Source organism: Schistocerca gregaria, chromosome 8 (genome assembly GCF_023897955.1).
Source record: "Schistocerca gregaria isolate iqSchGreg1 chromosome 8, iqSchGreg1.2, whole genome shotgun sequence".
NCBI lineage: Eukaryota > Metazoa > Arthropoda > Insecta > Orthoptera > Acrididae > Schistocerca > Schistocerca gregaria.
This window is the reverse complement of record NC_064927.1, coordinates 69,576,976-69,590,922: the sequence shown is the minus strand read 5'-3', so window position 1 is coordinate 69,590,922 and position 13,947 is coordinate 69,576,976. Positions and strand designations below refer to the sequence as shown.

The window sequence follows — 13,947 nt, the reverse complement described above, 5'->3', positions numbered from 1 at the left end:
ATGGACTGGCCATCACAGAGTCCTGACCTGAATCCTATGTTTTGGAATGCCGACTTCATGTCAGGTCTCACTGACCAACATCGATACCTCTCCTCAATGCAGCACTCCATGAAGAATGGGCTGCCATTCCCCAAGAAACCTTCCAGCACCTGAATGAATATATGCTTGTGAGAGAGGAAGCTGTCATCAAGGCTAAGAGTGGTCCAACACCATATTGAATTCCAGCATTACCGATGGAGGGCACCATGAACTTTAAGTCATTTTCAGCCAGGTGTCCAGATGCTTTTGATCACATAGTGTGTGCTACTCACCATATAGTGAAGATGCTGAGTTACAGATATGCACAACAATGCCCGACATGACCTTTGTTGGAGATAAACAGAGTACCACACACACACAAACTTGCACAAACGCAACTCACACTTGCGCAAACGCAACTCTCACACACATGACCAGTCTCTGGGTGCCACACTATGAGCAGCAGCGCATCACAGTAGAAGCCAAAGGTGATGGGGGTAAAGATGATGCTGGAGTGGGGAGGAAGAGGGATAGCAGGGTATGCGACGGGGGGGGGGGGGGGGGGGAGGGGGGGGGGGGTTGGTAATGTGTTGCTTGTGGAAGCATACAGGGACAAGGTGGAGAGAGAGGGTAGAGCAGCTAAGTGTAGTCATGAGATTAGACTGAGGGCAGGAAGGAGGGGGAGGGGGGGGTCTCAGAAAAGGAGAGAATAATGTGGGTGCATTGATGCAATAATTGTCTGTGTAGTGCTGGAATGGGAACAGGGAAGGGGCTATGTGAGTAAGGACAATGACTAATGAAGGTTGAGGCCAGGATGGTTATGGGAATGAGGGATATATTGCAGGGAGAGCTCCCATCCACACAATTCAGAAAAACTAGTGTTGGTGGGTAGGATCCAGATGGCACAGGCTGTGAAACAGCCACTGGAATGAAGAATGCCATGTCAGGCAGTGTGCTTAGCAATGAGGTGGTCCAGCTGTTTCATGGCCATAGTTTGTATGTGGCCATTCATGTGGACAGAAAGCTTGTTGGTTGCCATGCCCACATAGAGTGCAGCATAGCGGTTGTAGTAGAGCTGGTAGATTGCATGACTTGTTTCACAGATAGCCCTGTCTTTGGTGGGATAGGTGATGTTTGTGATCGGACTGGAGTAGGTGGTAGTGGGAGAGTCTTGCACCTAGGTCTATTATAGGGTTATGAGCCATGAGGGAAGGGGTTGGGAGCAGGAGTTGTTTAGGGGTGGATGAGGATATTGTGTATGTTCCATGGGCAACTGAATACCACTGTAAGAGGGGTGGGAAGGATAGTATGTAGGGCATTACTCATTTTTGGGCATAACAAGAGGTATTCAAAATCCTGACAGGGATTTGATTCAATTGCTCCAGTCCTTCATGGTACTGAGTCACAAGGGGAATGCTCCTCTGTGGCTGGACAGTGGGATTTAAGAAATGATGGGTGACTGGGGAAATAAGGCACAGAAGATCTGTTCTTATACAAGGTGGGGGGGAATGGTAATTACGGTTTCTGAAGGCCTCAGTGAGATCCTCAGTATATTTTGTGAGGGTCCACTCATCACTGCAGCTGTTGCATCTGTAATGACAAGTTGTCCCTCTCAAAATATACCAAGGACCTCACTGAGGCCTTCAGAGACCATAATTACCCTCCCAACCTATCTGCCTTACCTTCTCTCCAGCTTGTCCCTGTATGCTCCCATAGACAGAACTTTTCCGTCCCCCATCCCTATCCCTCCCTCTACCCACCACAGCATCCTCTTTAGCCCCACCAATCATTGCTACTCCCATCATGCGTTGCTGCTCATAGTGTGACCTCAGCAGCAGTCATGTGTGTGTGAGTTGCACTTGTATAAGTGTGTTTCTGTATGTTGACTGTCTCTGATGAATACCTTTTTGGGCAAAAGCTCACTTTCTGATAGCCTTCCTGTTATATAGTCTAATTCATAGTTATTATATGTCATGTAATAATTATAAATTTATGGAATACATTTTGCCACTTACTTGACTGTTTGTTTGCAACAAAGTAAGATCTGGCATTTATTTTACAGTTCATTTACTATGATGCCATATGTTTACAAATTATAATTAGCTAACCAATGATAATGTTATATTTTCACAGATTGGCTTTTTCTGAGTATTATGTTTTTGGTCTGAGTATGTTTCGTGGACCATATGTGCTATGCTTTCTTGTGTTCCAGTATGTTAATAAAGTTTATAGATAATATTTATGTTTAAAATCTGTACATTGATTTAGTGATTTGCGCAGATAGTCTCTTTTATGTATATCTCCAATTCTTCGAGGATGAACTATGAACATACTTGAATTGGAGATATTCCTCCTCTTTAATATACAAGAAAGAAACAAATGAATAAATAAAATAAGGCAACATGAGAGGAGGAAAGAAGATACACCTAAGAACAAGAAGTGAAAGGCATGGCTCCCATTCAAATATAATGAATTGGATGGAGTACAGGCAGAGGAAAAAAGTGAAAAGATTATGACAAAAAGTGGTATTAAGGTATCAGAATAAATTAATACCAGAGGACTGGTGGGAATAAAGCATATATTTTGCCTCTAGTTTCTGCCTGTAAAACTCTTGATGTGCTACCACTGTCAGACTCCAACAGCCTTGTACGAAGGTTCCTACAGTGCTGAACAACAGACTGATTTGTTTTATTTGAATTGTTTTACTTGACTATACATGTCTCTTACTAACATCTCATGTGCCAGTCATACAGAAATCTGTAAAGTTGTTGGACATTTACAGAAGACATCAGTTTGAGTGTAAACAAAAAATTGTAAATAAATTAATTTTATATATTTTAAAGTGTTTTTGAGTGAACTCAATGCCAGACACTGCATTTCATGTCTGATGCTTCCCTTGGTTCCCTGTCATTTTCTGTAATAGTTGTGTTGGTAGCTGTCATGCTTGCAGAGATACGAGAGTGTGTTTGAAGTCATTGGCATTACATTGTTGTAGCTACCAGGACATATTTTGTCTCTTTTGTATTAATGAATATTCTCAAAGGTTAACAAATGTTCTTGAATATTCTTGAATGTTCTATAATACAGCTTGGAGAAGGCACATATTGCATTAATCTCTGACAAGAGTGTCATAACTGATAAGCTGAGCAAAGACAAAGGAACAGCTTGTCAAATAAGTTTATCCATTTATATGTTCATGTGATCAAACAATTTTAGCAGCAAAAACTGGTGTAATTCAACAAAGCAAAAAATACAGTATATGACACCATCGGAAGAAAAAAATATTTAAATCCATTGATTCAGTGATGAACTGTGATGGCAGAACCAATGCCCCAATAGAATTCTTAAATTCAGCCGGTTTTCTCAGCATTCCCTCACAAAAACAGCATCTAAATGTTGTCATAGAAATGGAAATTTTTACTGACATTAGTGGAATTGTGGTCCAAATACTGACTTGCAAGTTTCTCACATGGGCAAACATATGGCAAAATATGTGAGATCCTAGTTACAACTAACTAATGGAATAGAAATTGGAGGTAAACAACTGAATAAGATAGCAAGTATCAAGTAATTGGTTACTGTGATATACGAAAATTGAAGAAATGAGAAAGAGATCAGTGAATATGGCAGACAAGTAGAAGTATTCCTGCAAATTGTTAGGAGCCTTATTTGGAACAAAGATGTCCCACAAAAAAGCAAAGTAGTAGTATATAGAAGTTACTCCAATACTGATCCATGCATCTGAAACATGGGTAATGAAGGAAAGAGATGTAAGCAGATTACAGGCATGTGAAATGAAGTTCCTCAGAAGTAAGATAGGAGTAATAAAGATATGGGATGAGGAATGAAAGGGTAAGGGAAATACTAAAACAGGAACACTTGCAGAACATGATAGAAACATCAGAGCCAAGATGGTAATAGAACTTTTAATGGAAAATAAGAACACTCTCAAGAAGATACACAAAATGGAGATGTGAGAGGAATGACCAGGAGAAAGACCAGGGATAGAGGGCTGGAAGGTGTGAAGGAGTGTCTGGACCAGAGTGAATGCAGAAAGATGGTGGGTAAACAGGATTAGATTGTGAGGCTTATGTTCCAAACAGACCCAACCCGGGGCTGAAAACTGTTCAAGGTTATGATGATGAGAGTGATGATGGTTATTGATGATGATGATGATGATAATTTGTATGTTGTAGAAGCATAAAACTTATTCGTCTTTGCACCCTAAAGCAAAACATCAAATGTAGCTCATAAAACATTACTTTCAATAAGGTAGATGCTATCAAAATAAGATGATTAATTGTACATTTTTCCAATTCAAAAAAGAAATTGAAAAAAGACCAAGTGAAGCACACACTGAATGCAATGAAGTAATCCAGGGGAAGTGTCATTGTGCCTGAAAGTGAATAGAAAATAATTGCTTTATATCATGTTTATATTTGTTTTCTCAGTAACTGCAAATATTGTTTCTTCATTGCCTATTTCTTTTTTAGGGTATGTATGGCCTGCCACGGTTTCTTAACACACGTTACTATCTGTACCTGAATGTACTACCAGTCTTAGAAAAGGTGATAGTGTATTTATCATTCATTGTTGGTGTTGGGTTATTTGCCATTGTGCTCCTAAGAGTATGGGTTCAAAGAGCATCAAATGGAGGGCAAATGTATGACTTCAAGTATCTTCCTCAGTCAGTGGGACCTGTTGCAGAGGCAGCACAAATTGTACGCAGGTGAGGAACAGTAGCAAATTTATTTAAATGGACACATATTTAATTGTAACACATTTCATTGAACGCCTTTTTTAGTTTAAAATTTTAAAATTTAAGTGTACAATCCTCATCCCATTTAAATTTCTCTCATTATTTTCTTATAGATTAGTGCATTCGTAATTTTCTTCCAAACTTTTCAAGTGTTTGCTTTTACAAGAGATAAAAGCAGCTTTCTCTCTCATCTTTTTTCAGACACAGCATGAGGGCAAAAGAGCTAGATTTATACTACAGTTCCTTACTTGTTCCTCCACCAGAAGCTGAAGAAGAAACTGCTGAGGAAGATGAGGATTTCAGTGATGTGCCTGAGTGTACAAAGATCATGATGGATTCTGCTTTTGATGAGGTTTCTGTGTGATCATAAAGACCATTCTTGTGTGAAGGTTGTATAACATACTCAAGTCAGAACTTCAAATAGAAGTCTGTGTTGGGACACATGCTGAAATGAACTGCTCCCAGCAGTCTATAGGTCAGCATGTTACATAAAGTTCAGCTTTACATGTATGCCAAAAATAAGGGCACAACAGAGTGTAAGATAGTCAGAGGAATAGGGCTAGTTGAAGGGCAGAGGTTTATTGGACTTATAAGGTTGCAAATAATTGACCAAAGCAGGCCCTGGCAATTTGAAGGTAGAAAGTGTCATTGGGCACCCAATGATCCATTTTCTTCTTTAAAACTGTGAGAAGGAAATGCATTTTAACTTCTGAGAGAAATGGATATTCAGTTTCCTTTTAAAGTGAAAGAAAAGTACTTAAGACTGTTGAACAGCATATGAAAGACAACTTTGGTAAAAGGATTGTTGTTGCACTGTTTTATGTTGTATTTGAAGTGAAACATATGTTTTTAAAATGAAAATTTATTTCACCTGTGAGAACATTACTTTTGTTCCAGTTCAACTCTGGTACAATCTCCAGCACACCGACATATATATACATTTTGTACAATAGTTAGAACACTTGACTTTTCTATAAATTAAAATGTAATTCTACATATTGTAAAATAAAGGTAATATAGTTTAAATTATTTTTGGATCTGAAGAACATAATACTATCATGCTGACTCTGCAATTGGCCTCTAAATTATTTTATTTTCTAGCAGATAATTCATATTAAAGCCAAATACAAAAGCATATACAGTTATAAAAGTGTGCACAGCACATACATACTGTATGTATAAAATGGAAAATACTGCATGAAAAAGCTGAGTAACCAGTGTGTTTAGTGTTATGTCTCTTATAATGCAGAACATATCTTCACTGTGCACTGGTCATTCAGTGATATGTTAGGTGAATACCATTCATGACTGCATAGTGATTATGAACCACTTCATCTGTAAGTGATGCCTCAAAAAGATTCTAAACAAACTGTTCTGCATACCCACTGCAGTAGTGTGTGTTAATTTAATACAACTGAACTTAATTAGTCGAGGCATAAGTTGCTTTCAGAGGTCAGTTTTTGGTGTTAAGGGTCGCCTTATGTAATGTTCATAGGAATGTCATCATTTTATTAATGGTCAGCTGTGAAACTGTTATTCATTAAGAATTTTTCTTGCCACATGATTGCTGCAACTGTTTCAAAATATAGCAAATTATATATATATATATATATATATATATATATATATATATATATATATATATATATATATATATATATATATATATATATATATATATATAAGAACTATACAAAGGTAGCTTACAAACAATATCTGACACAGTTTTCTAAATTGCTGTCTTCCATATTTTCAATACCACATGTAAATGTGATGTACCTGATGTGATGTAATAAGATGTGTTTTTATATTGTAAAGATGAGTTTTTAGTGACAAAATAATTTTAGAAGCAGCTATTTGTGAAGTGAACATTTGAGGTGACAGAGAGGAAATGTGTTGAACTGTAGTTATAGTTGATGGTTTTCCACAATACATACCAGTGCAACATATTTCTAAAACAGTACTGTGATCTGAAAATTGTGTACAATTCTTCCCTTGTTGAGAACCTATATTTTTGCACTTCAAACTTGTAGGAAGAGGCAAAAAATATCCAATTTTTAAGTTAAAGAGAAATCAGTCTACATGTGTTGACATCATAAAAAGGAGTTGTAGTTTCCTTTTCTTAAATCTGAACACATTGTAAGATCAGTTTGACCTTTAACTATTTTTCTTCTTTAAAATGAAGAAATGTTACATTAGTTGCACAGTCCAGTTTTAATGGATCCATATTTTTAATGAAGACTTTTTTCTAAGATGTTACAAATGTTTGCTCATTATCATGTGTGTTTACCACATTGAACACACACATTCACAAAAGGTAATAACCTTGCTACTGTTAATTTTTAAATAAAACTAAGTTATTTGAGTTGAGTTTTGTATTTTAATTAGATCATAGGAACTACTTTTCACACATGTTTCTGTTCTACATTCCAAATTCTGTTTTGGGTACATAATTGTGTATAAATCATAAGTTCAGTTTTAGCATTAGGCACTGATCCTTCTTTGACATCAACTGGGTAAAAAAAATTCCAGCACATGAAACTCTCAACTACAGAAAAGGAAAGTAGGTGATACAAGTTGAAGATGCATGTTTATTGAGTTTTATCACCTACATTAATGAAGAGTTATACGACATCACAGAAGGCAAAACACTGGCCCGTGAAGCTGTGACCACCACAGTGCCAGTATCAGCCATCTCTGTTTCCATTTTGTCCTTTCTGTTTTGTCTAGCACAAATTTTTGGTGTGCCCTAAGCACTGAGCTACATGTAACGCTTGTCAGAAGAAAGGCCACATTACCTTCCTGCTCATATGCTGAAGGTTGTTATATGAACATGGATGTGAACTATGTGACTCCAAAGCTTGTGACTTCTTCCAAGTTTATCAACTTAAGTTTTTTTCACGAAGTGCTCTGGGTAGAGGTTGACACCAGTCACACAGAAGCTGGTAAGTTATAAGAAACAGAGCATTACACTGTTGAGACAATTTATGGCATCTCTCTCTTACAAGTCAGTGATTCATACGATTATATTTTTGGCAGTTGCTCATGCCACTGTTGAGAACTTGTGTGGAATGGATTGATTTCAGGCATTTCAATTTTCTATCACTGAAGCAATACACCTTGTGCCCAGTCAGGTATCATATTCTCAATTGGAAACACTGTTTGAGGAGTTCTCAGACCCATTTTTTGGAGGTGTAAAGGAAACTTAATCTCTTGAGGTGACTTCAGTACTACTGCCAACATATAGTCGATTGTGGATATGTATCCTCTCTCACGCCAGGAGGAACTATTGGCAAAAATATCAGGTGGCCAATACTTTTCTAAAACTGATTTGTCTGAAGCATATCTTCAGGTTCCTGTGGACAAAGACTCTCAGTGAGCCCTGTTTATGAATAATCTTTTTGGTCTCTATCAATATTTGTGTCTCCCTTTTGGTGTGACTAGTGCCCCTGCTATTTTCCAGCAATTCTTAGTGCTATTGACTTTACCTGTTTTGGGTTGCATTAATTATCTGTATGACACTGTTGTCTCATGTAGACAGGAGAGTGTTGTGGTGATATAACAGATGGTTAAGAAGAAACGAGTGGTTTATGAGTGATGGAGCTCCTGATAGATAGAGTTTGTAACATTTTACAGTTATAGAGTATTATTCCAATGTCTGGAATCAGTACCAAAAAGGTACTGTAAAGAGAGAAATGATTGTAGAGCATAAATGCACAGACTCCCAAGGCTAAATGGATGTGCCCCTAAAAATGCTATTTTGTCAAAGCCATATAATTTCCATCATATTAGCCAATTTTAATGCAGGTCATATACACCAATCATCTGACATACAACCACCTTGCAAGTATTCGACCCAAATCACTACAGTTACAAACTTTAAGATGAACTACTTCCTTCTGCACTATTCAGAGGTCCTAGGAAGTGATCAAGCTGTTCCTCACTATGAAGATATCATCAATGTGTATCTGCCACTCAATCTGCTTATAAATCAACTAGAATGAAGTCGGAAGACTGCTGTTCTGTCTCTTACGAAACTGACAGATTTTATACATCTTTTTAAGTCAGGAACATGTGTACCCTCAATCACATTTCCCATGTCAGTTGTGCTTACTAGTAATAGTAGTGGTTTTGACAGATGTAGACATGTAAGGAAACACGGCATGAAAATTTTCGATAGTTGGTACACTGAGTTACCATCCTCCCCCTTCTGCATGAAGATGCACACAAAAAAACAGCAACTTCTTACAAGGGTGTAAGCACCATGATCAGTTGCAAAAGGAGATGTAACAGTCTTATTGCTGTTTGTAGTAGCATCACCACAGCCCTGGTAGCCTTCCTCTTGCATACAGAAGTCATGGTCTGATGTTAGATAGTTTTGCTCATGTGTAGGATAATATATCAATTTCTTCTTAACACCACATCTATAGAGTATATCCTCCTTATATTATTAAGGCAGATACAGAACACACTAGGGAACAGCTTAAGTCCATTAAACACATTGATTCTTCTCCTAAATACTCATGGAATAACATTGCTTGTGAGAACCAACCGTAACTTAGTAATATCTGTATTCAACTACATGTGTGAGAACACTGTGTTCCACCTGCTTTAATATAGTGCTACTGTGTAATATATTGCCTTTGCTGAAGTATATGTTACAAAAAGCCACATTGTTTACAGGGGGAGGTGGAGGATTAAAATGAATGCAGGCAGAGCTTAATTTTTAAGTTTTTCTCAGTCACGAGTATCCAGGTACCCCCAACTCCCCTCAGTTCCCCACATCTCAGGGTAATTTTTCTTCAATTTTATATATTCTCATCAGTTTACATAATTTTGCAAAGTTTTCAGAATTTACATATTTTGTCATATTTCCCTTAATTTTTCATATTTCTCATCAATTTGTCATAATTATATCATGGTTTTCTCGATCTTTACTTATTTTATGCTTTTTTATATACTTTTTTGGCAGTTTCTGTATGTACATGGTCGTATTGCTGACATACCCATCCAATGTTCAATATTCTATTAGCATATTTGTGCATCCCATACAACAACCTACTAAAAAATCCTAAGAATTCCCCTCTTCCCAATGATCTACATGCATGCAATTTAAATAGGATGATCATGAAAAGTATATTAACACTCACTTCATACCTAGTTGGCAGTTTCTGTATGTACATGGTCGTATTGCTGACATACCCATCCAATGTTCAATATTCTATTAGCATATTTGTGCATCCCATACAACAACCTACTAAAAAATCCTAAGAATTCCCCTCTTCCCAATGATCTACATGCATGCAATTTAAATAGGATGATCATGAAAAGTATATTAACACTCACTTCATACCTAGTTGAGACTCAAAAACTGCTGCAGATGATGGATACATTGGAAACTTGAAGTCTGGAAACAATTCCATGTGCTGCTATGACACATCAGAGAACTTGTCTGCAGACTCATGTAGTGATGCACTTCATGGAAACTCAAAGTCTGGAAACAATTCTACATGTTCATTTGACTTCCATTGTATTGTGTAGGGATCTGCAATGGGGAGTTGAGATGTGTATAGAATAGACTTCTGTTACTGCTCTGGTATTTTCCCAAAGGTATATGTTCTTATTGCTTACCAGATGAACTTTACTACTTTGTTTATATGTTCCATCTCTGATATGTTCCCATAACCCTGATAGGACATCTACAAACTGTGGATTTTGGGTAATTTTTTTACACTAGTAGTAAGTTATTCACTAGTTGACAGTGTGTCAAGTGCACTTAGCATCTTAGACAGTAAGAGTTTCCCTTCTCCCTACCTATGGAGTGAATTTCTCTGACTCTGTAATTTATAGACGAACAGTTAGTGAGTTATACATCCAAAATCCAACTGTCCAGCACTAACAGCACTACATATATACACATAGAGACTTAGCATGCATATTACCAATCATGAAGTCTCAATCTCAACTACTTGTAATTTATTTTTGACAGTGTTACAGCTGTGCAAAATAGCAAAAAACTCTTTACAAAACAATTCTGTAGGGTGTGTTAGCACAATTAAATTCCTCCTGCTAAAGAGCATAACATCTTTCATGCAAGTTATATTACCAATATTTCGTAAAAGGATTGTCTAGATTCTCCAGTAATAACAACGAACCAAGGAATCCTGAAGCACTTATCACACCTCTTATATATTCTTAAAGATCTACGATGATGGCACGTGATCATCCCAATACCACTATTTTGTGTGTTAGATGTCCATTGATGGAGACAGGCAGCCCTTTGTGACTATTATTCTTATGTATGAAGCAGAACAGTACATTAGTCAGACAGTATAGTATAGCACTGTGCTAGAATGCCCCCAGTCACTTAAAACCATATATTCTGTAGATGCAGTGCATTTGCTCTATTTTCTGTATTTCTAGCTCCACATTTTGGTCATCTGTAAACAGAAGTAAGGCTGTAGCTGTTTTTTTCAGATTGTTGGATTCACAAAATAGTGGGAGGGGAGGGAGAGAGGGAGAGGGAGAGAGAGAGAAGAGAGAAGAGAGAGAGAGAGAGAGAGAGAGAGAGAGAGAGAGATGTGAATTGCATCCTGCAGTCGAGCGTAAAAGAATGGCTGTATAGATGCTGTTCTATATTGATAATTCAAGCAACTGAACAGAATGTAATGCCCATGTGCATGACAATTTATAATCTGAATATGAGAAATGCTGCCAAACTGTACCTACTTTGCTGATAAAATTAAAAGGAAAAGGACGGTGCATATTGTTATATTGTCTTCTCGCCCCTGCCTTTTTTTTCATCATAATTGTGTTCTTCTTAAATAGATTCTCACTTATAAGAGATGTACTGACAACAGATACAACTGTTTCTCACAGAATGGTGCATGCCAATGGAAGCAATCAGTTGCAGCAGAGTGAGTGTGGCACAACAAACCACACAGGGTTGGGATGGTTGTAATTTATTTCGCTTTGTTCTGTGGCCCACTAGAGTGATGGGCTATTGCGTGTGTGTAGCTTTTGTCAGCACAGATAGCACTGAGTGCCCAGACTGCCTGCTTAGCTGGAAGTGGAGAGCCTCTGGCTACTGCTGGCAGATGCCTGCTTGCTGGAGCGAGTTGGGCAGTTGCACGCAGAAGTGGTGCCAGGTGCCCCTTTTCCAACCACCAGATGTTAGAAAAAGCAACACGATAGAATAGATCTGTAGCCCTACCTACAGTGAGGAGAAACAGAGATGAGGGGTGGTTGGAGGGGAGGTGAGACTTGCTCTAAGTTGGTTAGTCCATGACCACAGATTGATGTGAACACATGCAGTTGCCACCCCTCTCTCCTAGTGCAACGTTTTGGCATTCAGTTTTTTGCAATAATTATGGTATTACAATGTTTTTTTCTCAATTCCCTGTACATGTGTTGCATCATGACCCATTGTTTATGAGTGCTAGTTTCTTCACGACTATTTTGATGTTTAATTGGAACAGTGAAGCATTTTCCATCAGTTGCAGCAGCGTGTATGGGCCTTCCTACACTTCAGTAATGGTTTTCTGCCCTATCCCTTCTTGTTATGTATGGATTATTCATCAGCTACACTAAGGTGACCTCTCAGGGGCAGTGGAATAGGGCAAAGTTGTCAAGAAATAAAGAGAGTACAATTTCTTTGAATTTGAAGCACCAGGGTGTTTTTCGAGCAATACAGGAGGTGCCTGTAGTGAACTCTGATGTCAAAAAGTGATAGACATATTCCTCAGTGGTATGCTTACAGGCAATACACTTATTAAACTCCTGTTTGTTCAATGTCAACATCTTGCCACTTGAACTCATTTCTCCCAAAAATAAAGACAATATCTTCCTCTCCAGCCTTCTTCCCGCCAGCTTCTAAGTGAAGGGATCATCCTACGTAGAGTTTATTTGAGTATGTCTGCCTCTGGTTTCAAGGGGTATTGTTAATTTTTTCCCAGAAGGGTAACAGCAGTTGTAAGACATTGACAATTTTTGATCTGTATTGCAATTTTAGGCACTCCCAGTGGAGTACTATACATATAGATGTGTAATTAGGCCTGATCTTTATGATCAGTTATGTAATTAGGTCCAATCTGTACTTCAGTTTCCCACCATAATTAATAAAGTACACAAAGCTAACCTTCCTCTCCTGCAGCTGGACAGATCCCTGTAGATGGGGGATGCACTTGGGCTTTCTGCCTAGATGGGCCGAGGCTTGAGTCCCAGAAAGGGTACTGCCATTTTGAATTTCCCACCAATTCCCAGATGGGGAGGAGGGAGTGAGACACAATATCAGCAAAGCATTTTGACAAAGAAATTCCCACCATCTTTAAAATTTTCACCATTTTTTGAATTTCACACCAAAACTTGAAATTCCCACCAATAGGGCAGGTGGGGGGAAGGGGAAGGGGAAGGGATGGGGACTTACATGGTGGCTGGGGAAAACCCATGACATCATCTGGGGGTGGGAGTGCTGGTGGAAGGAGGTAGTTAATTGATCAATTAAATAATCTGATATCAAAAATGGAGTAGTACCAGCCTTGTTCCTCTATTCACACTCGAAACAGGGTAAAACGAGCAGTAACATATTGTTGTACAGAAGGCATTCCAACCCAAACTGTTAATGTGTATGCACAGTGTATGAAAGTGAAGGCAAACTTATCAAGTAACTACATTTTGACAGCAGGAAAACCCAGAACACTGTTAACAGATAATGCACTTTACTTTGGTGGATGTTTGGTTGATTTGAGTGAGGGGACCAAACAGCACAGTCATCAAACCATACTTTACTGGGTACAAATGGAGAATGTTTTTGCAAGAAAATAACATACATATAATTATAGATGTAGCAGTCAGGGCGAACAGGCTTAGATGGTGGGGTCATGTTACACGCATGGGAGAAGCAAGGTTACCCAAGAGACTCATGGGTTCAGCAGTAGAGGGTAGGAGGAGTCAGGGCAGACCAAGGAGAAGGTACCTGGATTCGGTTAAGAATGATTTTGAAGTAATAGGTTTAACATCAGAAGAGGCACCAATGTTAGCACTGAATAGGGGATCATGGAGGAATTTTATAAGGGGGGCTATGCTCCAGACTGAACACTGAAAGGCATAATCAGTCTTAAATGATGATGATGATGATGATGATATAATTTTATTATCCCAATACAGCCCAG

General features: G+C 38.2%; 1 protein-coding gene across 1 annotated transcript in view; it reads left to right on the top strand.

Moving 5' to 3' along the window:
• LOC126284543 (scavenger receptor class B member 1-like) overlaps positions 1–5,806 on the top strand; it is a 212,660-nt gene extending 206,854 nt beyond the window's left edge. Inside the window, exons 10-11 of the mRNA XM_049983545.1 lie at positions 4,512–4,747; positions 4,979–5,806. Coding sequence (XP_049839502.1) covers positions 4,512–4,747; positions 4,979–5,141 — 399 coding nt within the window. The 3' untranslated portion in view covers positions 5,142–5,806. The remainder of the gene's footprint in view (positions 1–4,511; positions 4,748–4,978) is intronic.
• Positions 5,807–13,947: the final 8,141 nt, after the last annotated feature.